Source organism: Pogona vitticeps, chromosome 4 (genome assembly GCF_051106095.1).
Source record: "Pogona vitticeps strain Pit_001003342236 chromosome 4, PviZW2.1, whole genome shotgun sequence".
Classification (NCBI taxonomy): Eukaryota; Metazoa; Chordata; class Lepidosauria; order Squamata; family Agamidae; genus Pogona; species Pogona vitticeps.
In genome coordinates this window covers 44499248-44521531 of record NC_135786.1, presented here as the reverse complement: position 1 = coordinate 44521531, position 22284 = coordinate 44499248, and the positions used below count along the sequence as shown (strand labels likewise).

The 22284-nt window shown below is 39.7% G+C and overlaps 1 protein-coding gene across 1 annotated transcript in view; it reads left to right on the top strand.

The window, feature by feature from the left end:
* CAMK1G (calcium/calmodulin dependent protein kinase IG) overlaps nucleotides 1-22284 on the top strand; it is a 48783-nt gene that overhangs the window by 5619 nt on the left and 20880 nt on the right. The window contains exons 2-3 of the mRNA XM_020780655.3: nucleotides 10055-10172; nucleotides 20937-21065. Of these exons, the coding sequence (XP_020636314.2) occupies nucleotides 10081-10172; nucleotides 20937-21065 (221 nt within the window). The 5' untranslated portion in view covers nucleotides 10055-10080. The remainder of the gene's footprint in view (nucleotides 1-10054; nucleotides 10173-20936; nucleotides 21066-22284) is intronic.

Sequence of the window (22284 nt, the reverse complement as noted above, 5' to 3'; positions counted from 1 at the left end):
ATACTCAGTTTGAGCAGCTTATTTCCTTCCCACAGAGTACCCTGTAACAACCCAATTCTCACCTGCTTTCAAAAGCTATGAAGGGTCAGGCCCGGCTAGTGCCTGGATGGGAAACCAAGCCAGGCTATGTTCTCCTGAAACCCTTGAGAGCCACAGCCAGCTTCCTCTGTTTCCAGGTTCCCTTAAACAGACTATAATTTTATAAACTAAGGCTATCATACTTTGGGTACATCATGAGAATGTAAGACTTGCTAGAAAAGTCAAAAGATGGGAAAAACTAAAGGCAGCAGAAAAAGAGGAAGACCAAATACAAGACAGATTAACACCCTTAGAAAAACCCCACAGCCTTGAGTTTACAAGAGCTGAACACAGGACATTTTAGAGATCACTAATTCATAGGGTCACCATAAGTGGAAGGTGACTTGATGGCCCATAACAACAATTTTATAAGCACAATTTAATTAGTGGTTATTTCTGGAAAAGGATGAATAGGATCAAGCTGCATGATAGTACCTAGCCCCTATGTTTGCTGCATAATATAGCAGTTAAATTCTTCTAGCTGTGTAGTAGAAGCTCAGGGATTTACAAAGCAGAATAGTTTCAGATTCCCCAGATTAGTCCACCCATTTTCTCATCAACTGGCACTTACAGTGTCAACAACTCTTTGAAACATTAGTAGGAGAAAAAAAAAGTTTACTTCAAATTCAACAGATCAAACAACAAACTGACAAATAAGATTGCTTTTAGCAAAAAAAAAAAAAAACCTCTAAAGAGGAAAAAGGAAACAGCAGAGAAATGAATCTCTCTGAATTCAGAAGCAGGGAAGGAATGAGTGGTTTGTGCTAGAGAGATTGACAGTCACCCCAGCCCAGAAAAGTCCCTCCCAACCACATCTACTAGAGGCTGCATGCGAGGTTGCAAAACCTCCAATACTTTCAGTATAGCTAAACATTTCATAAGTATGGTAGCAAAATCTGGAGAATGATCCCTCCCATTCTGCATTTTTCAGAGGGAAAATGTGGTGGTACGTCAGAGAACTGGAATAGAATTTTAAAGTCTTGTCATCCAAATTTTATTTTTATTAGTTAGTATTGTTTGTTTGCTTGTTTTTAACTATGTTCTTTGAAGTGACTTCATATAAAGTTTCAATAGTTTGGGTACATAGAATTAAAACATTTGAAAATTGGTTTCTTTTTTCCTGCTACAGAATTGAAAGACAACTTAAGGAAACTGAAAAATAGTAGAGTACTGGGGGTAAACATCAGGGGAAAAAAGAAATACAGTGGTGCCTCGTATTACGATGTTAATTCGTTCCAGTGAAATCGCTGTAGAAAGAAAATGTCATAAAGCGAAATTTAAAAGCCCATAGAAATGCATTAAAACCCGTTTAATGCATTCCGATGGGCTGGAAACTCACCATCCAGCAAAGTAACTCCATAGGGCGGCCATTTTCACTGCCTGTGCAGAGAGGAATCCGTCCCAGAAAACAGCGGCGGGCCTTTTTGTTTACCCGGTGGCCATTTTGAAACCGCCGATCAGCTGTCCGAAAATCATTGTTTTGTGAAGAGTTGGTTCCCGAAGCAGGGAACTGATCATTGCAAAGTGAAATTCTCCCACAGGGAACATCGTAAAGCGATCACAAAAACGATTGCAAAAAGTTCATTGTAATGCGGCTTCATCGTTAATTGGAGCGATCGTAAAGCGAGGCACCACTGTAGGTCATCTTTGATTGTGCAGATAATCTTTTGGACAAATTTTGGCTGGAATCATATTGAAGAAATAGGCCATTGTGAAGAAATAGGCCACTGGTGTAAATTTCAGTATGAATTACTACTGCTATTAATGGTTAAGAAGTTGTCATATGCGTTTGTAGTCACAGTTTAAGTCATACAACTGCCTACACCAACTTTTTAACTGGAGACAACTCACCACTGAGATTTATGCCGATGGATCTATGCCAGTGGGCATAAGTAATAGTATTTTGGCTAATAGCTTGGTGTTACAGTGCTTTTTTGCTTCTCCCCCGCCTCCTCCAACCTATGTAGATGTTCAAGAAACTTAATGTGTTCAAGCGGAACAGCACTGTAGAGATGGGCCTACCAATTTATGTATGTTCCATTGAACGCTTCTTGAGAGCCTAGCTTGTGTGTGTAAAGCTTGTATATATACCAAGCTGTGCTAATACAAGGACTCTGAAAACATAGGGCTGCTGGCCTAACTGGAAATCAGTGGCCTGTAAAAAAGGAAGAGTGAAAGCAAGCATACAAACCCAATGCTGGGGTGAAAAATGGCTGCATGTTTCTTGGTTACAGCTGAAGGGTCTTGGCACCACATGAAGCAATAGAACCCTGCACTAGACAACCTGCTTGCTGACAGATGAACTGACACCCACTGAAAAACACATGAGACTGCCTCATTCCCCTGCCAAGGGTGAGAGATAGACAAAACACTCTAAACTGTGCATATTCCAGAATCATTCACCATTAAAATCCCTTAACAGATATACGAGGGTAGATGGGCATGCTCTGTTGGTCTGCCCTAACTGCCTACATTAAATTTGTGACAGGATAAATGAACATTCAAGAGACCTTCCCCCATCCCATCCAGTGTTCAGTGTATCCAGTTCAAATGTGCACATATCATGTCTCTCTAGCTTTTTTTGCAGGATATATTAGTTCCCCCATGTCCTTTCTATGCTTGTCTCTGTTCACAGGTTTTGGTTTTGCTTGAATCTGTGAAAGCCATTTGACTCGGAAGAACAGTAGACCAGAAGAATGGTTTCTGGGTGTACTTCAGCTCCCTTAAAATAATTTCCAGTCTTAACCCAAAGAGACATAAGACCATGCAACATAAATGACCACCGCACACTGTACTGTAATTTCTGATTTTTAATTTCATTGTACGGAAGTACAATGACAATAAATATATTCTGTTCTATACATAAGGGGGACATGAAAGCCTATATAAATCCTCCTAACTAATTTCCTAATAAAGCTTCAATATGATCTGCTTTATTCACAGTCTCTGTTTCACATTTGGCAATGAGTGGCTTTTCAGTTGCTCATGTCTTTGCTGTTTGTTTCAGCAGCTTAATCCAGCTGGCTTTGGAGAGCTCAGCTTTCACATGTCATCCATGTGAGTTCCCTGAACACAAGCTGAAGCACACACAGTGACTACACATAAGCCCATTTTGCACACACTTGCTCTAAGCAGTCTATGTATTAGTAGACTGTTCCTGAGCTAGCTAGCTAAAATAGCTGTAAGATGTACATACACATTTTACAAGGAAGCGAATCCCATGCAATAGCTATAGTGCTATTCCTCTGGCACGTTGGCTATGGTCACATATCTGCAGAGAAAAAGAATTAGAGAGGTAAGCCCTTTGAAGTAGCCCCATGTTTCAAGGTGTGTAGGATTTATTATAGCTTTATGACCTTAACATCCTGTTCAAAACCTGTAAATTCTCTAAGAATTCAAGAGGAGCTGAAGATTTGCTAATGTTTGACCTAACTTCCTCCCAAAGCAAAAACAGTTTGAGACTGGGGCAGTGGGGCACAACCTTCAAAAGTTTGGGGTGATGAGCAAAAACAATATCCCAACCCACAGGCCACTTCTGCCTTGGAATATAGTTCTGCACTTTATAATGCCTCTTGTACAAATGTTGGGTAGATCAAGAATAAGATCCAACTAAATTGGATAAGTACAAGTAGCTCCAGAGCTAATGAAGTGGTTGGGCCAAAGCCAAAAGGACACCTAGCTGCAGATGCACCTGGAAGTGAAAGGAAAGTCTGACACTACAAAGAAATATATTGTATAGCAACCTGGAATGTAAGATCTATGAACCTTGGGAAGCTGGATGTGGTCAAACAGGAGGTGGCAAGAATAAACATTGACATCCTGGGCATCAGTGAACTAAAATGGATGGGAATGGGTGAATGCAATTCAGATGATTATCATATCTACTATTGTGGGCAAGAATCCCATAGAAGTAATTGAGTAGCTCTGATCATCAGCTTCTGATAGCAAAACTCAAACTGAAGAAAGTAGGAAAACCACTGGGCTAGTCAGGTATAATCTAAACCAAATCCCTTATGAATACACAATGGAAGTGAAGAACAGATTTAAGGAACTACATTTGGTGAACAATATGCCAGCAAGTTTGGAAAACTAAGCAGTGGCCAGAGGATTGGAAAAGATCAGTCTGCATCCCAATCCCAAAGAAGGGCAGTGCCAAAGAATGCTCCAATTACTGTACAATTGAACACATTTCACACACTAGCAAGGTTATGCTAGTGTGTGAAATGAAGGTAGGCTTCAGCAGTATGTGGACCGAGAACTCCCAGAAGTACAAGCTGGATTTCAAAGGAGCAGAGGAATTAGAGACCAACTTGCTAACATGCGCTGGATTATGGGGAAAGCCAGAGAGTTCCAGAAAAGCATCTATTTCTGCTATGCAAAAGCTTTGACTATGCAAAAGCCTTTGACTGTGTGGACCACAGCAAACTATGACAAGCCCTTAAAGAAATGGGAATGCCTGACCACCTTATCCATCTCCTGAGAAATCTATATGTGGGACAGGAAGCAACAGTTAGAACTGGATAAGGAACTAACTGATTTGGTTCAAAATTGGCAAAGGAGTACAACAAGGCTGTATATTGTCTCCCTGCTTTTTTAACTTATATGCAGAATACATCATGCGAAAGGCTGGACTGGATGAATCCAAAAAAGGAATTAAGATTGCTGGAAGAAATATCAACAACCTCAGATATGCAGATGATACCACTCTGATGGCAGAAAGTGAGGAGAAATTAAAGAACCTCTTAATGAGGTTGAAAGAGGAGAGCGCAAAAAAATGGTCTGAAGCTCAACATTAAAAAAAATAAGATCTTGGCCACTGATCCCATCACCTCCTGGCAAATAGAAGGGGAGGATATGGAGGCAGTGACAGATTTTACTTTCCTGGGCTCCATGATCATTGCAGATGGTCACAGCAGCCACAAAATTAAAAGATACCTGCTTCTTGAGAGGAAAGCAATGACCAATCTGGACAGCATCTTAAAAAGAAGAGATATCACCTTGCTGACAAAGGTCCACATAGTGAAAGCTATGGTTTTCCAGTAGTGATGTATGGAGGTGAGAGCTGGACCAAGAAGAAAGCTGACAACCGACAAATTGATGCTTTTGAATTGTGGTGCTGGAGGACGCTCTTGAGAGTCCCCTTGACTGCAAGGAGAACAAACCTATCATTTCTGAAAGAAATCAAGCCTGAGTGCTCACTGGAAGGACAGATCCTGAAGCTGAGGCTCCAGTACTTTGGCCATCTCATGAGAAGAGAAGACTCCCTGGAAAAGCCCCTGATGTTGGGAAAGTGTGAAGGCAAAAGGATAAGGGGACGACAGAGGACAAGATGGTTGGACAGTGTCATTGGGGCTACCAACATGAATTTGACCAAACTCCGGGAGGCAGTGGAAGACAGGAGGGCCTGGCATGCTCTGGTCCATGGGGTTATAAAGAGTTGGACATGACTTTATGACTAAACAAAAACAACAAATTAGACACTGGGAAGCACTGGGAAAGTTTCTCCTTTCTGAATTCTTCGGTTTTGCTAAAACACGTGCATCGATAAATAATGCAGCTGAGGAAGGCCACTTTAGAACAGGACTTGCAGCTGAACAAGGGGAGGTTATACAGTTGCATGTAGAGAAAGGCTGACTGTTATGTAAAGAACTTACAAACTAAAGCTGTCATTCTTTAGCAGCTGAGTCAATTTCTCTTTCACTGCACTTGAATTAACCTTTGAAACTTGATGTCGGGGCACTCAGAAACCTTGTCACCCTGTTCATTAAAGGTGGCAAATACAGTTGCAGTGGGACTTGAAATCCTTAACTACCTGTCACAAGAAATGAACCACTGCCTTCTCTTTTTTTGCTGTAGTGATTTCCAACTGTTCACAATGATCCATTTCAACAAAAGATTCAATTTGGTCTCTAGAAAAATCAGCCATGAGCCTGGAAGCTCTTATTCCTCCTGGAAAATGAAAAATGGAAAGTATTCGAGCCTTTGAAGCAAATTGCTCTTAGTTGCCCTTTCTGTCTTCCTTTCTTTATGTTTCTTTTGCCTTCTTGAACACTACAGAAACTTTCTCAAGTACTTGTGTTTAATATTACATTCAAGAATTTCTTTTTAACTGCAATAATTACTGTTATGATACAATAGTAGAATTCCCTAGTATGTTTCCAATTTAACATACAAATAGCTAGTGCATTTGGCTGGTTTGAGCTAGTGTGGTGTAGTGGTTAGGTGGTCGAAATCAGATTCAACATGATTTAACTTCCTATCCAGCTGTGAAGTTCACCAATTAACCACAGACTGTTGATTATCGTTCAGCCTAACCACACCTCACAGGTTCATTTTGAAGAGAAGATTATGGTTGAATGGATCCTGAGGAAATATATGTTTCCCTGAGGTCCTTTGAGGAAGAAAAGGAGTAAATTTAATTGGCATTTTGAGAAACATAGGTTTTGGGAGTAACATCTGTTGTTTATATTTCAGTCTATATAGAATTTCCTCTGATCTGCATTTAGGCATTTTGTAAACACGAATGATAGAGGAATTCCTATTTATTTATTTATTTATTTATTTATTTATTTATTTATTTATTTATTTATTTATTTATTTATTTATGTATGTATGTATGTATGTATGTATGTATGTATGTATGTATGTATGTATGTATGTATGTATGTATGTATGTATGTATGTATGTATTTATTTATTTATTTATTTATTTATTTATTTATTTATTTATTTATTTATTTATTTATTTATTTATTTATTTATTTATTTATTTATTTGGCTTTTACCCCGCCCATCTAGATTCATACGAATCTACTCTGGGTGGCTTACAGTCCAAGCAATATAAAACAAGAATTAAAACAGACAATGTTCAAACAGAAAAGAGAAGTAAGCAAAGTCCAAGATGGGAAAACACAGGGAACTACATGATGGAATGGGGGAAGGCCTGCCTGAAGAACCAAGTCTTCAGCTTGTTCTTAAAAACTCCCAGTGGGGGTGCCAGGAGAATCTCAGGGGCAACATGTTCCAGAGGTGAGGGGACACCACCAAGAAGGCCCGGACTCTAGTTCTCTCCTTCCGGGCCTCTCTTGGGGTCAAGCCCCTCAGCTGCCCAGCCTGGCTAGATCGAGTGACATGAGTAGAGCTAGGTGGAAGCAGGCGCTCTGCCAGGTATCGAGGTCCTAAACAGTTTAGGGCCCTATATGTAAGCATTAATAACTTGACGTCAATGCGGAAATGAATGGACAACCAGTGTAAGGCTGCCAGAGTGGGGGAAATGTGATTATGTTTTTTCACCCCAGTTAATAGTCTGGTGGCTGTATTCTGGACCATTTGTAGTTTCCACAGAAATCTCAAGAGCAGTCTCACATAGAGCGCATTACAGTAGTCTAATATTGAGAGTACGAGCACATGGACTAGAGTGGTGAATGCCGCAACATCAAGATAGGAGTGCAGCTGGGCAAACTGCCAAAGATGTAGATGGGTGGCTTGGACCACAGATGCTACCTTGAACTCCATGGTAAGTGGTGGGTCAAGATGAACCCCCAAGCTGTGGACCACACTCTTTGGGGTGAGAGTCACCCCCCCCCCAAAAAAGAGAGGGAGCTTCCCAAACCACTGATAGGAGGAGCACCCACCCTCAAGACCTCCATCTTGTCGGGTTCAGCCTCAGTCCATTCTCTTGCATCCATTGCAGTACAGCTCCCAGGCAGCGCTCAATTTCCATTTATAGGAAGCCAAGAAGTGTCTTTCTGGTCTTCACACCTGGTAGAAACTGTGAAATATAATTTCAGAATACACCACAACACTGTCCTAAACATGAGGCCATATAAGTTCTTTAACAACATCTTCAAGAAGTCTGTGTCAGCTAGGTCTGCTGGGAGTTGTAGCCCAAGAGCATCTGGATCCCTAGATTTTGGAACCTCCACCCTTCATCAAGCTGCCTAAATCTTTCACCCTTTGGACAGCCCAACTCCCATCCTCTGCAGTCAGTCCAGCCCATGGCTTGGTAGGAGTGGTAGCCTAACACATCTGGAAGAGGCTACATTAAACTCATAAACTTTTTCAATAGAAGATGCAGGCAGTAACTAATTGAAATATTGACTCCTCCTTTGCCACTCATATGAACATGCATAAGAAGGGCCTGTTGGTTTATTTGAGAACTACATGGGCCTGTTCCCATTTTTTTTTCTTTGATTTGTCACAGCAAGAGCAATAATTTTTGCCAGTTTGAGGCAGCCTTTAATTGCCTTTTTGTTCAAATTCATTTGTTGGAGAATACCAGGTTCAGGGAGTCCCACTCTAGCCACTTAGCCACATTACCCTGTTTATCTTGGGTTGGTGAATCCAGGAGAATCAAATGTAGGGATGATTAGGGAACCTGCCTGGTCCCAGTGCCTCCCATCACTCTAGTCTACCCAGATTTGGCACTGCTTCCAGGGAGTTCAAGAACCCACAAGGCTAGGCACTCAGAACCATCATGCCCACCTTGCTTCATCTCAAAGTAATATGTACAAGTAATGGTTTAACCTTCCTTTCTGATTGTCCTAATACTTTGATGCATTCCAGGTTATTTGGATCAGTTATGTTGTATGCTATGTTTTTGTACATGTGAATTGTAATTAGAGATGGGCATGAATCACACTTCAGTGGTTCAGCCTGGTGCAGCACACACTTCCCTCCCCCACCTCATCAGGTTATCACCCAATCATGGACAGCAACATGGGCTTCTCTGCCCTGCCTCCAGCCTGTGCTGCTGGTGTTGACTGGGTGATGGCCCAGTGAAGGTGGGGCAGGGAAGCACATGTCTGGGCCAAACCAGTGAAGTGCAGTTTGTGCCCATCTCTAATTGCAGTCCTCTCCTTTGGAATCATTCCTGGACAATATTTTTAATTAATTTCTACTTTGATGAAAAGTGCAACTATTAAGTTGAGTTTTGGGTCTGCTAATCCTTTTTTTTTTTTTTTTTTTTTTGGAGTGTTAATTCTGTATAATGTTGAATTTGTCCCGTTTTATGTGTGTTTACTTTTAACTCAGCTGGTAGACTTTTAAATTAGATTAGCATAGTCACCACGAGTTCCTACAACTCTTAAAAGCAACTAAAATCTGCAGTCATCACCATCTAAATGACTATGTTAGCAGCTAATAGTTCCAAGCTTTGTATTTAACTTGGGAGCGACACTAATGGAACTAGCGTAGTGTATCACTGTGGGGCATTGCAATAAGAATGAAAGGGAATCTAATCAGGATTCTCTGTGTGACAATTTCTAAACAGACAGAAAGACAGGTTTCCTATAGCAATGTTGAGGCCTCCTGGGCCATATGAATTTTTTAAAAAAAACAAGCTTATTATCTTCCATGAAGTCAATTTCTATTCCGATTCACTAAATGTGAGTCAGCCATCAGTAGAAATGATTATAGGATCACTGCCACATAAAGTTGTTCTGAAAACCATAAGCAGTTCACGTGTTGTTCCTGAATCAGCAGATTTAATTTAATGTTATTAGGATATGCTGAATATTAAAAAAAAACTGCTGAAGATTTTTCAGAAGCTTTCAATGCTAAGACATAAAATATTTCTGCTGGGACATTTCTAATATAACAGAGGTTCTAAGTAAGCTCTGCAGGTACTCAATTCACCTAAGTCTCTCCCCAACAACTATGATACTCACAATTCTGTGAATGCCCTAAAGTCCATTGTGCAACTTTTCTATGAAGATCCCTAACTGGAATTGAGTCTTTTGGGGTTCACATAACATATATGAGGATGACATTTGGCCAAACTTTTTTTTAATCTCTCCTCAAATATGTTAGCTCAGAACATTTCCAAGAGATGTTGCAAATATCACCTAAGGACTATATCAGGTGTATTCAACAGTGGAAAAGATATGCCACACAAAAATCTAAGAATTAGTGTAGAGCTGTGTTGATTTGCTCCTTTGTGTTTAATCATTATATCATCATTATTGTATCCTATCAGAATTCCCAGCTTCAAATCTGGAGAAGATGGGCCACCAACAAGAGGAGGAGGGTAGTTCCTGGAAGAAACAGACTAACAACATCAGAAAAACATTTATTTTCATGGAAGCACTTGGATCGTAAGTCTTGTTTTTGTTTTACATTGATTTATGTATGTAGACTTGGGTAAGTTTCCTATTGATCATAGGAAACTACTAATGTTCCAAAAGCTCTACTTCCACCCACAGGTAGAGGGTACTGAGTGCAACTCTTTACAACAGCCTTGATTCCCCAGGACTATGAACCAGTACATCTAGAAGAAAGAAAGAAAGAAAGAAAGAAAGAAAGAGAGAGAGAGAGAGAGAGAGAGAGAGAAAGAAAGGTGGTAAAAGTCACATACTCAACAGTGTAAGGCAAGAGACAAATCAAAAGCTGTGAAATTAATTGAATTTTATGATGAGTGGTAGAGCAGGGTTTTCTTTGTTATTTAATCTTGAAAAGAAGCCCTGTTCCTTTGCTTTTTTTATTTTGGTGAATGGTGGGGAGATCCAGCCTAAACAAAGTGTTGCAAACATATCACTACAGTGCACATGCAAATAGCACACCCCTCACAAGCTCAGCTTTCACTCTCCTCCATTTCATGAACATTTGAGAGCTCTCACACTGGTATCAGTGTATATGTAAGTGGGCACCTCAGTCAGTCCCAGGGGAAGTGTTCAGTGAGTGAGTTCTTCCAGGTATGCCATGTTGTATTTATTTGAATTCATTGTATCTTTTGAGTTTTGAATGTAAATGTATGTATATACACTACTTGTTCAATTTATAATTCCATTGGTTTTTAAGCCCATTATTGGGATATTCATTTACAATTACAACATAAAAAAAATAACAGTAACTATTTTGCTAATATGAAGGGTACAATTTATGGAAACAGGCTGCCAAAGGGTATGCAAATAAAGGTTGGGAATCACTACTTTACAACAATGGACCTTTTGCTTTCACAAGGCAAAATACATTCCTCTTTATGTAAGCTTCATTAAGTGTGGTTCTGTTAGTTCAACAGCTCACTGCATGTGCAGAAGGCTGAATCAAGATACTGCCATTTATATGTAACCTCTCCAAGTCTCAAGGCAGCGCACAAACCACTGAAGTAGCAATCAAAACTAATTAAAAAGTAATTGTGCTAGAAGGAATGTCAAACATCCGAAAAATATTCGTTCTGATGGAGACACATGGACCACAAGTATTTATTAATATTTATTTATTTATTTCAAACACGTTACAGCCACTCCCTTCAAGGCTCTAGACAGCATATTAGAATGAAAATATCTATCAAAGCTAATTAAAACAATCCGTAAGCTAATTTAAAATAATCAGCAACACAAGTCACACTACTTTACATCCTGCAGCTATAAGCAATTTGAAAGAGGTAGGTTTAATCTCTCCCCTTTAAAAATCTGTAAGGCTAAAGTCACTTTGAACCATTGTTCTTCAGAGCAATACTAAGGGCTATCTTCCCTGCCTTAGATGTGCTCTCCTTTCATTAGTGCATGTACGCAAGGAACAACCTGCAGAATGTAATCAGCATTTATGACCAGTGATATGTGTCCCCAGGATTATGAACTATATTAAGAAAACAGTGGGAACCTGTGATCATCCTGATGCTGTTGGACTTCAACTCACATCAGACCTGGCCAATTCGCTCAGTAGTCAGACACTGGAGTCAAACATCGTGAAGGCCATAGGAAAGTCTAGATAGCTAGGGATGTAAAAACTTTGCTTATTTTGTTCTTTCAGGTGAAGGTGAATTTTGATAGCTTCCCATGACCCTTGCAGGACTTTGACACATTTGGACATTCTTCAGAACAGTTGTCAGCTGCTGAGAGATTTTTCACTCTTACTTGAGAGTGAAAATATTCCCTTCTTTCATCTGTAGCAGCAGTGCAGAAATACTTGTCTTTTGTGCAAAAAAATTGCATTTAATGTAAGCAGGTTACATTCTATAGAAAGAACTATATGTTGTGCAACTTCCTTTTATTTTGTACAACACATTATTATTGGGGCAAAATACAACTTTTCTGCACTTTTTTTGAAAAATTTTAATTCAAGATTTTGGATTTAAAAAACCTTTTAACATAAATACAAGGTTTGGTACAAAAAAACCCCTACTCCACAATGTTTACAATGGAGATACCTTGTTTCATCAAGGACAAGAAATTTTGCAAATATTTGTGACAACTTTACAAATAGCCCATAATTAGAAAAGGGGGATATCAAAACTGCTGGAAGTATATTATAATTAGAGCAGGCAAATGACAGACAGGACCCCTCTTCCCCTCCACTTAAAAACATTGGCAATAGCAGGCCTCACACCAGCTCCAGCTTTTTATATACTCCTCCCCAGTCAGCTGTTTAAGGTCAGAGGGGAGGAAGAGAGATGCAGGTAAAAGCAGCCGCCTCACAGTCCAGACACTAGCAGGGTTTAGTCCTGAACAGAAGCAGAGGTCCAACAGGCCAAGAACCAGAGGTCCAAGTTCATCAGGGGAAGTGGAGGGACACGGCAGCAGAAATTCCTCAGCCTACCCACTCCCCTGCCCTGGCAGATGACAGATGCAATCCCTCTTCTCCATTCACTAATGCCAGCAGTGCCTTGAGACTAGAGATAGGCACAAACTGCCAGTTCGGCCTTCCATGCCAGTTCAGCTGTCAGCCCAACAACTGTTCATGGTTTCAAGCTCCACCTCCTGTGGTGGACCCTCACTCAGGGGCAGTGCCCCAGCACCTCATCTTTCCTGCCTCACCTCCTCTAGGCACTGCCTCTCAGTGGGCGACTGCCAGAGGGCATGGGGCTCAGAGCTGCAGAACACCTTTTCAGTTGACAGCCAAACCAGCATGAACCGCTGAAGCGATAGTTCGTGCCTATCCCTACTTGATCCCTGTCAACCCTAGTGAGCACACTGATTAAAGAATCACATGGTTGTTATACAAATAACACAATTTCCTAAGGATCAAGAAAATAATTGAGACACTATTCGATATGCTTGTTGACAGGGAAATGAAAATTATTGATAGTTTTAATTTTGCTTTTTATCTGACTAGCACAGCCCAACTGTGAAATCATAGCTTTTCATTTGTTAGGATGATTACATATGTGTATTTGGGAAGACGTTTATTTTTTATTAACACACATTCCATTTAAAAACCAATAAAACACAAACTTTCAGTTCCTAGAGCTATTCCGCCTGAGGACATTAATCTTATATCAGTTATAGTACAATTGACCAGAGTTCTGGATTAAGCAGGAATGACTTGAAGCAAAATAAAGAATGCTGGTTCAGGCAATTTTGCAACTGGCAGGTTCTCCTGATATTTTATAGGGATCTTTTCAGAAATTGTAAGTTTTCTGCAGAAAAAAAATGAAGTGGCAAAAGTGTTGGTTAATGAGTTCTCCATAGGGTTTTGGGGCTGGAAAAAAAATCTCCCTCCCTCATATCCCTGATTTTGCCCAACACTACCCTTCAGTGGCTCTTTTTTCTTCCCTTCTATTTGATAAACAAAATCTCTGTGGTACCTAAGAATAGGTTCCCCAGATCAGCAGCCACTTCGCTCTCTTGATTAGGAGTGCATAGCTGAGTAGCCAAACTATTCTCCTTCACACTTTGCATCCTCTTGATTTCTGTCTTGGCATTTAAGTGCCTCCAATATTGTACCACAAGTGTCATTCTTCCCCTCCCTCAAGCCAGTGAGGGGTCTGTCATTTCCTCAGTTACACCTGCCTGCAAAGATTCATTTTCCTCATAATGGATTTTTAAAAACACTCAACTCGCTGCATCAATTTACATTTTTTCCAACACAGTTTCTCATTTTAAAGAATTCTGAAGAAAAACACAAAATGCTTAACAATCATACCTTTTAAAAATAAAACCACCTTGTTATTTCAACAGCAACTCGCATCTTTTACCTGCATGAGTTTACTAAAGTCTTGACATTATGCTCATGGATATATGTCCCATTTCAATATATTATGAAATGGGACAGGGGTTGCATTCTAATCTGAAAAACTACCAGCCAATTGAAAAGTATCTATGTATTCGCGAAGGCTTTCACGGCCGGGATCTAATGGTTGTTGTGGGTTTTTCGGACTCTTTGGCCATGTTCTGAAGGTTGTTCTGCCTGCAGAACACGTCCAAAGAGCCCGAAAACCCCACAACAACCATGAAAAGTATCTATTATTTGCTTATTGAAAAGATTTAGATTTCTCTAATTATGCACAGAAGACTCCTTGGAAAAGACATTGATGTTAGGAAAGTGTGAAGGCAAGAGGAGAAGGGGACAACAGAGGTGAAATGGTTGGACAGTGTCATCGAAGCAACCAACATGAATTTGACACAAATCCGGGAGGCAGTGGAGGATAGGAGGGCCTGGCATGCTCTGGTCCATGGGGTCACGATGAGTCAGACACGATTAAATGACTAAACAAATTAACTAATTATGTAAAAAAATATTCAGGAATAGGGATGCTTGAGGGTTTTGATTGACCAATAATTTCACTAACCCCACTAAATTTTTATTTATATTGTTTATTTAAAATATTTTTACCCAGCCTTTCTCCTAAAAAAATGACCCAAGGCAGCTTATGTCATTAAAAATGGAACACTGAAAGTTAAACACAGTAATATTTTTTCAAATATGAAGAAGAATTAATAGCATTGTGTAAAAAATGTTATTTATATTTAAAAAGCATGTCTCAATTGGCATTTTCCAGATACATGCACAAGTTAGTCTCTTTTTCCACTTGTTGAAATCTAATTATATGGCTCTTGCCCTAAAAATATGCCAAAATATATATATTACAGGAAAATACATAGAAATAGTCATATTATTCACACTCCCCCATTTTAAGAAGCAGATTGCATGTGTGAGTTGGGAGAGCTGAGGCAGAAATGATGCTGGATGGATTTGTGAATGGATATGTGGAAAAACAGTAATGACTGAAAATAGTCTCCAATCCTGGCCCAAAATCAGCTTGTAACTAGTTCATTATGAAATAAATTCTGGAGTTCATTGTGCATAGTATCTTGAGTGGCAACTGAAAGCATCCCCATAACATTTCCGGGAAAAATAGGGCCCAATAGAGTCAAAGACCCTCTTTTCCCTTGGTTTTTTGCTTTTTCTGATATTTCATGCCTTATTTAGTACATTGCACAGCAAACCAGGTACAGAGCAAATGATGAAGAACAATATGTGGCCCTCTGGATATTGCAGGTGTTTGACTCCTATCATCCCCTACCTGGCTATGTTGGCCAGGAATGATTTGACATGTATGCCAGTGTCCTATTAGTCCCTGTGTAAAGTTTGCATAACTTGCCACAGCTAATTGTGGCTAGTTGACAAAGTGCCAGGGCATAGCCAATATGTTCTCTGGCACTTAAGCCATTAGCCTTCATTAGCCATGGCACACTAAACAGATCTTGTGTGCATACTAATCGGGTTTCAACATCTAGAAAGCCACAAATTGCCCACATCTGCTCCATGGTTTTGCTCCCCCCCCCCTTAGTGGTACACCTTCAATATCTTGTTCACAATGCAGAGATAGTGAGCAAGACTGGCATAAATGTTTTCTAAAATTTCCTGAAAGCTTGGAATCTTTAATTAATCAGAGAATAACAGTAAACACTTAAAGTAAATACATTTGTCAGATTGAATTGTAACAGACCTAGAGCTCTACATATAAAGGATACTAAAAGGTCTGTCCATTTAAATCCTTTTTTTAAAATATCAAAAGTACTATCTATCTTCTTCACTCATGCTTTCATGAGCACACCCAATTAGCTGATGATGCATCCTCGGTTAGTCAGCCCTAGGGATGAAGTCAGTTATCAAGAGCCAGTACTCTACGGCAAAATACAGAAGCAGGAGTAGAGAAAGCTTGTATTTCTTCTGTGTCAGCTTGTTGATTCAAGTCTTCTAAATGTGGGGCTGTAATTATCTTAAACTGTTTAGGAATGAAACATGGAACAGATGCCAGAGCATCTGATCTGTGGGATGATGGCTTCCTACTGTCTTCATTTGTGAAGAAGGATGCGGTGAAAGATTCTGAGTCCCACTGCAATGCAGTGGGTGTTTCACTGCGGGAGGTGTTACTGGAAAGTGCAGATCAAGAGAATAAAAACAAAGTAAAAAAAAAAAAAGAAGCATCAAACAGAGCTGAATAAAAAGGATTGAGATATATTCTACATATCCACAGGTACGCTGCAAGAATCTGCTACCCTGATATACAGTTAAGTGTCCCCAGGTTGTACAATGTTATTCTCCTTTTTTTAAAAGTGACTCAGCAGTTTTGCAGTCTTTATGATTATATATATAATGGCTACAATCTTGTTGCTTAGTGTAGTAAGTAACAACTAAAGTAGGTCCATTGAATCAGAGAAATTTTGGTGAGTCAGTTCCTCCAAAAGTTCAGTTAATTCAATGGGCATACCCCACTTACACATTACTGTGCTAAGCAGCAAGATTTCAATGAATTGAATATCAATGAATATCATTCTGGGCAAATGAGGTGACATGGCATTAACATAAGTGAATGACAAAAGTAGGGGGACCCAATCTGGATTTGAACCTATACTTGAGAATTCAATCCTTTGTGCTCCATTGTGGTTGCAATCTTCATCTACTATTTATCTTGGGAAGGAAAGCTTCCATTTTATTATGAAGTGATTAACCCATGCAGGGCAGACTGCATAATCATGACCAGAGATGGGCATGAACCTTGGTTTGGAGATCCAACTCAACTCCTTCACACAGGTGCAGGAATTTCTGTCCAGCCTCCTCATCTGGGTGGGTGGCTGATGGAGAAAGCAGGAGAGGGAACAGAAGCTGCAAAATATGAGAGGGCAGTCACACTGGGGAGGTGGGGAGGGAAGCACATGTTGCCCAAGGAATGGCCGAACATGCAAAGGAGATGGGAGGGCTAGGGACAAATTGGGTCAAACCTCCAAACCAAGGTTCATAATCCCAAGGATCTCTAATCATGAGCATAGTGAAAGCAAGGCCCCCATGCCCCCTCATAGATTTGGAAGGTGCCTCAAGGATTATCTAGCCCAGCACCTTTCTGGAGAAAAATATCTGCTCCTAAAAATGTCCCTGACAGGTGTCCATCTTGTCACTGACTGAAAACTTCTAACAAAGCAGAATCAAATAATAAGGTGAGCAGGCATTTATGAAATGCTTTTATAAATACCTATTTTTAAAAACAGAGTTGGGCCCATTTACATCCTACGAGTATTTCACTTCCCTCCGGTCTTTCTAGGCCTCGTATAACATTTTTTTTCATAACTCATTTTCTGTTTCTAAAACTGACTATTTCAGGCCTTTACACCACAAAGTGGAGCCTCCCCACTGCCAAAGGCATGCCAGATCAATCAATCAATCAATCAATCAATCAATCAATCAATCAATCAATCAATCAATCAATCAATCAATCAATCAATCAATCAATCACCATGGTCCATGGAGGTTAAAAATGTCCCCCATCCAGCAAAGTTGCCTGCCTCTAGACTACAGACTTGACATCTTCTTTTCTATCCCAAGCTCATGCTGTTGACACATACAGCCTAAACTACTCTCAGTAAATCTGCCATCTTGACCACTTCAAGAATTATTATCAATTCCTTTTAAAATTGTATGGATAGTATTATACACTAATAATAACCTCAAGCCATTAATGTGGCTGCTTCAGGAACAACGAAGGCTAACAATAGGAACACCTGCAAGTTATGTCCTTATCCATGCCTGTTTTGTTCTATAAATCTACCTGGCGAGGGAAGTGCACAATCCAACTGGTACTGCTAGTAATCTTAATAAGTAATAAATAATAATCACATGCCATCAAGTCAATTCTGATTTATGGTGACCTTTTTCAGGGTTGTCCTGGTAGAGAATATTCAGACATTGTTTACCATTCCCTTCTTCTGGGGTTGCCCTGGGACTGTGCAGCTTGTCCATGGCCACTCAGGCTAGCTCTACTTGCAGAAGGCACAGTGCGGAATCAAACTCCCAAGCACTGGCTCAGCAGTTAGATACCTAAACTACTGAGTTACCCACCCAGTGGTGAGCTATCCAAACAGCCAGTAACCTTAGCAGTCTCAAAATTACCTCCATGAAGGTAAACTTCAGTAGGTCCAGTTGAATCGTACATTGAGAAAGGCAAAAAGAAGACTATGCAGACTGAATAAGAATCTCTTTCTTCCATTTGTTTTGTCTCTCCACATAACCATGATATACTATGGGTTGCCATTTAAGCACACTTTCTATTCTCTAATTCCAATAAAGTGAACAGTATGACATCACTTCTCTGCCCTAAGATTTTCTAAGCTTGAATCCTACTGCATATATAAATGAGATGCCTGTTTGTGGGAGAGAGGGAGAGAGATTAGAAAGATGATATTACAAAAAAGAAAACATGTCCACCTTTAAAAAGGTTTCCAGTATTGTCAGTTATATTTTGTCAGTTATATTTTGATTTATTTCTGCATCTTTGCTGTTCAAGCAGAGGTAAACAAGCAGCAGGTTGACCTGAATGGGAAATGAGGCTGAAGAATAAACATGGCACTCTGTATTCAGATGTGTATTATAAATCTTGTTATTTGACAATAACATACAGGGATCGAAACTGTGTGGTCGATCCATGACAGTTATCACAGATTTTGATTAATGTAATATACACAGATCCTGAAAAAAAAGTTTATTATTCCCCAGAAAACATCAGGGATATCTTTCTAATCAATGTGGTATATTACTCGTACATGCATTGTTCTTTGGTACATATTTGTTTACTATCTCTTCATTGAGCCTGTTGAGTAAGCTTTTCACCAAAGGAAGAGACCAAAAAGGAAGTTTTGCTAGGGCTGAAATTACCGTAGCTGGTCTTTTTTTATTCACTCTGTTACTATGTGATTTTGATTAACCTGCAGATACATGATCTTTATAGGTCGGCAGTTTGGCATATAGCTGTTGATACCTGAACTACTACAAAACAGGATCAGCATCTACCTCCTTGAAGTACAGGCTATAGAATTATATAGATACTTCAGCCATGAGACAGTGTCTAAAGTATAATTCTGGATTCTAGGTTTTCTTTCCCCAGTCTTAGAAAATGAGAGGAGGAGGATAATAAGCATTTTTCATTTATTGGCACTCTGAATCTATCCAAATATGTCATGTCATTGTTGCATGCTGATTGTAAATAGACTTCTGTTGTTTAAACTATGTTTCCAGTTTGTTGACTTCTTTTCCATCAGTGGACAACAGCAAGCAGAGAACTTCTAAAAGCATTCATGCATTTGAACTAAATTGGCTAAAGTCAAGTGGAAGGTCTTAGATACTCAATTCTCCTTATTTTCCTGCCTAAACAACTTTTCCCCCCCAAACTGCAGCAATATTTTCTGGGGTTGTTGGCAGTTTTGGCTGAGAAATGAACCTTATTTTAACCCTCAAACTTAACACTTAGGAGAACTTAAGTGGTCCAAAAGTGGGACTATGGAAGAAACAAAATGGTGTAGACCAGTGGGTCCCAACCTTGGGTAACCCAGGTGTTCTTGGGCTGCAACTCCCAGAACTCTGGTGGTGAAGACTTCTGATAATTACAGTCCATCACCACCTAAATTATCCAAGTTTGGTGACTATGTATTGGTGTTGACAGTCTCTGTGGTACCTTTTCATTCTTCTCAAAAACTGTCATTTTGGATTAAAGTTATTGGGTTCAGTAATACCCCTTTGGTATCATTAAAAAGTTATAAAACAGATGAGTTTCTAAGTTCTCAAGAAATCCTTATCAAGCAAAATAGGTTTAAAGCAATAGCTGAAATCTGGTATCAAGGTGCAACTGGAGTAGGCTTACTGAATCACCAGGGATTTGGTGAGTGAACTCCTCTGTAAGTTCCATTGATTCCATAGGCCTACTCTAGTTATGACTTACTACCAGCTTTTAGCCACAGTGTTAGGACAAATAGACTACCTGTTGGACCAGATATAAAAAAATCTGGCTCATGAAACCAGACTGTCAGCAAGGCAAATTGGAGCTTTCAGATTTCACATGAAACAGTTAAATCAGACATGAAATTTAAGTCCCATTGATTCCAGTGGGTCTGACAAAGCTGGTCTTTAAACCCTTTTGTACAAAAGTATCTAGAAAAAGAAATCTCTTTTTCCTTAAGACTTTCTCTGTATCAGCGGTCACATGCTATGGTGAAATGCTTGTGAGCTGAGTGAAACAAACATGATCAACATGTGGCTGCAAATGCAAGAACAAGTAGGAGCTTTTTAAACTGTGCCAACTGAATGCCACAACCATGCTAACCCTTTACTGCCTTTTGGCACCTGTGATATGGAAAATGATGGGCAGGGACCCAAGTATCTCTGTATTGACACCATGGCTGGATGTGGATTACATAGACATCAAGTGTTACTACCTCCCTTCCCTTCTCAATACTGCCGTGTTGATGTAAGTTTTCAATCAATCAGCTTTATTCCAGGTTTACATATTGCAGTAATATGTTACCAAGGAGTAAGACGTTTCTAAGCAGTTGCCATATTTTTCAGCCCACATAACTACCACTGTTCTGCGCCACTGTTTTCTTTCTGTATTTCTTATACAGCCACACAATAAAGAGAAAATCATATCCCACTGAGTCTTTGTGTAATTAATACACTTCAATTTGCTGCCAAATCCCCAAGTCTAATTACTAATGCCATCTGCTTCTGAAAGGAGTGGTAATTTATTACCATATTCCTTGCTGGCTATTTCTGAGATCACGTCTTCTGTTTATATTCTGCTGTAGTTGGCAGTTAAGTCATGCCACTGAAAACTTACTGCCTACCACTTCATTTTTATGCTTTTTTCACAGAGGTGCCTTTTCAGAGGTTTTCCTGGTGAAGCACAGAGCCACCGGCAAGCTTTTTGCTTTGAAGTGCATTAAAAAGTCACCAGTCACTCAGGACATCAACCTAGAAAATGAAATAGCTGTGCTGAAGAAGTGAGTATGGTCAGGATAGTGGAACCATTTCCTGGGGCCACAAAACTGCCACAAAACAATCTACAAAATGTTCATCAATGGAATTTAAAATGAGATTGAAAATGTTAGTTTCTAAGTGAAAGAAAACGGGAGTTATAATCTAAAAAAGAACGTTTCCAAAATCTGAACTTGGAGCTGCATCCAATGACCTGTTTCTCTCTTAGCTACAAAAGAAGCCACCTCTGGAAACAGATTTTTTTTTCCCTTTCAGTAGACCTTTTCTGGTTGGGACCTAAAAATTGTAACAGTTAAACTGGCATAAAATCTATACATTTTTAAATGTCCATCTCCCAAAAGATTACAGCAGTGAATACTCTTCTCTGATCCCTTATTTCTAAGCACTACATTTAATTTTCTTTACCAAACTACTCTTTTTGGAGACAATTGCTGAGTATCTGAATACTTCTCCTGTTTCAGGATAGTCCTCAGCTCAATAAAAGGACACAGAAATGTGGATGACACAAAGTTGGGTGGAACAGCTGACGCCTTGGAAGACAGGAAAAAAATTCAAAACAATCTTGATAGACTTGAACTCTGGGCTGAAAACAACAGAATGAAATTTAACCAGGATAAGTTAAATGCCTTTTTCTTGGGAGAAAAAGACAAATGTACAGTTACAAGATGGGGGATACTTGGCTCAGCAATACTATGAGTGAGAAGGATCTTGGAATCACAAGCTGAATATGAGCCAGCAATGTGATGTGTCTTCTCAGAAAGGCCAATGTAATTTCAGGATGCATTAACAGAAATATAGTTTTCAACTCCCATTGGGTACTAGTCCTTCTCTATTCGGCACTGGTTAGGCCTTATCTACAGTAATGCATCCAGGTCTGGCTACTGAATTTGAAGAAGGATACTAACAAACTGGTTCAGAGGAAAGCAATAAAGATTATCAGGGGACTGGGAACCAATGCTTATGAGGAAAGACTGAAATAACTGTTTAGCCTGGAGAAAAGAAGATTGAGGGGAGATATTATAGCATTTTTCAAATACTGTACTTGAAAGGTAGTCATACAAAGGGAGGGCAGGATCTGTTTTCAATCATCCCAGAGTGCAGGACACATAATAATGGGCTCAAGCTATAGGAAGCCACATTTAGGCTAAATATCAGGGAAAATGTCTCAACTATTACAGCAGTATAACAATGGAACCTATCTTGTGTGGTGGTGAGCGTTCCAAT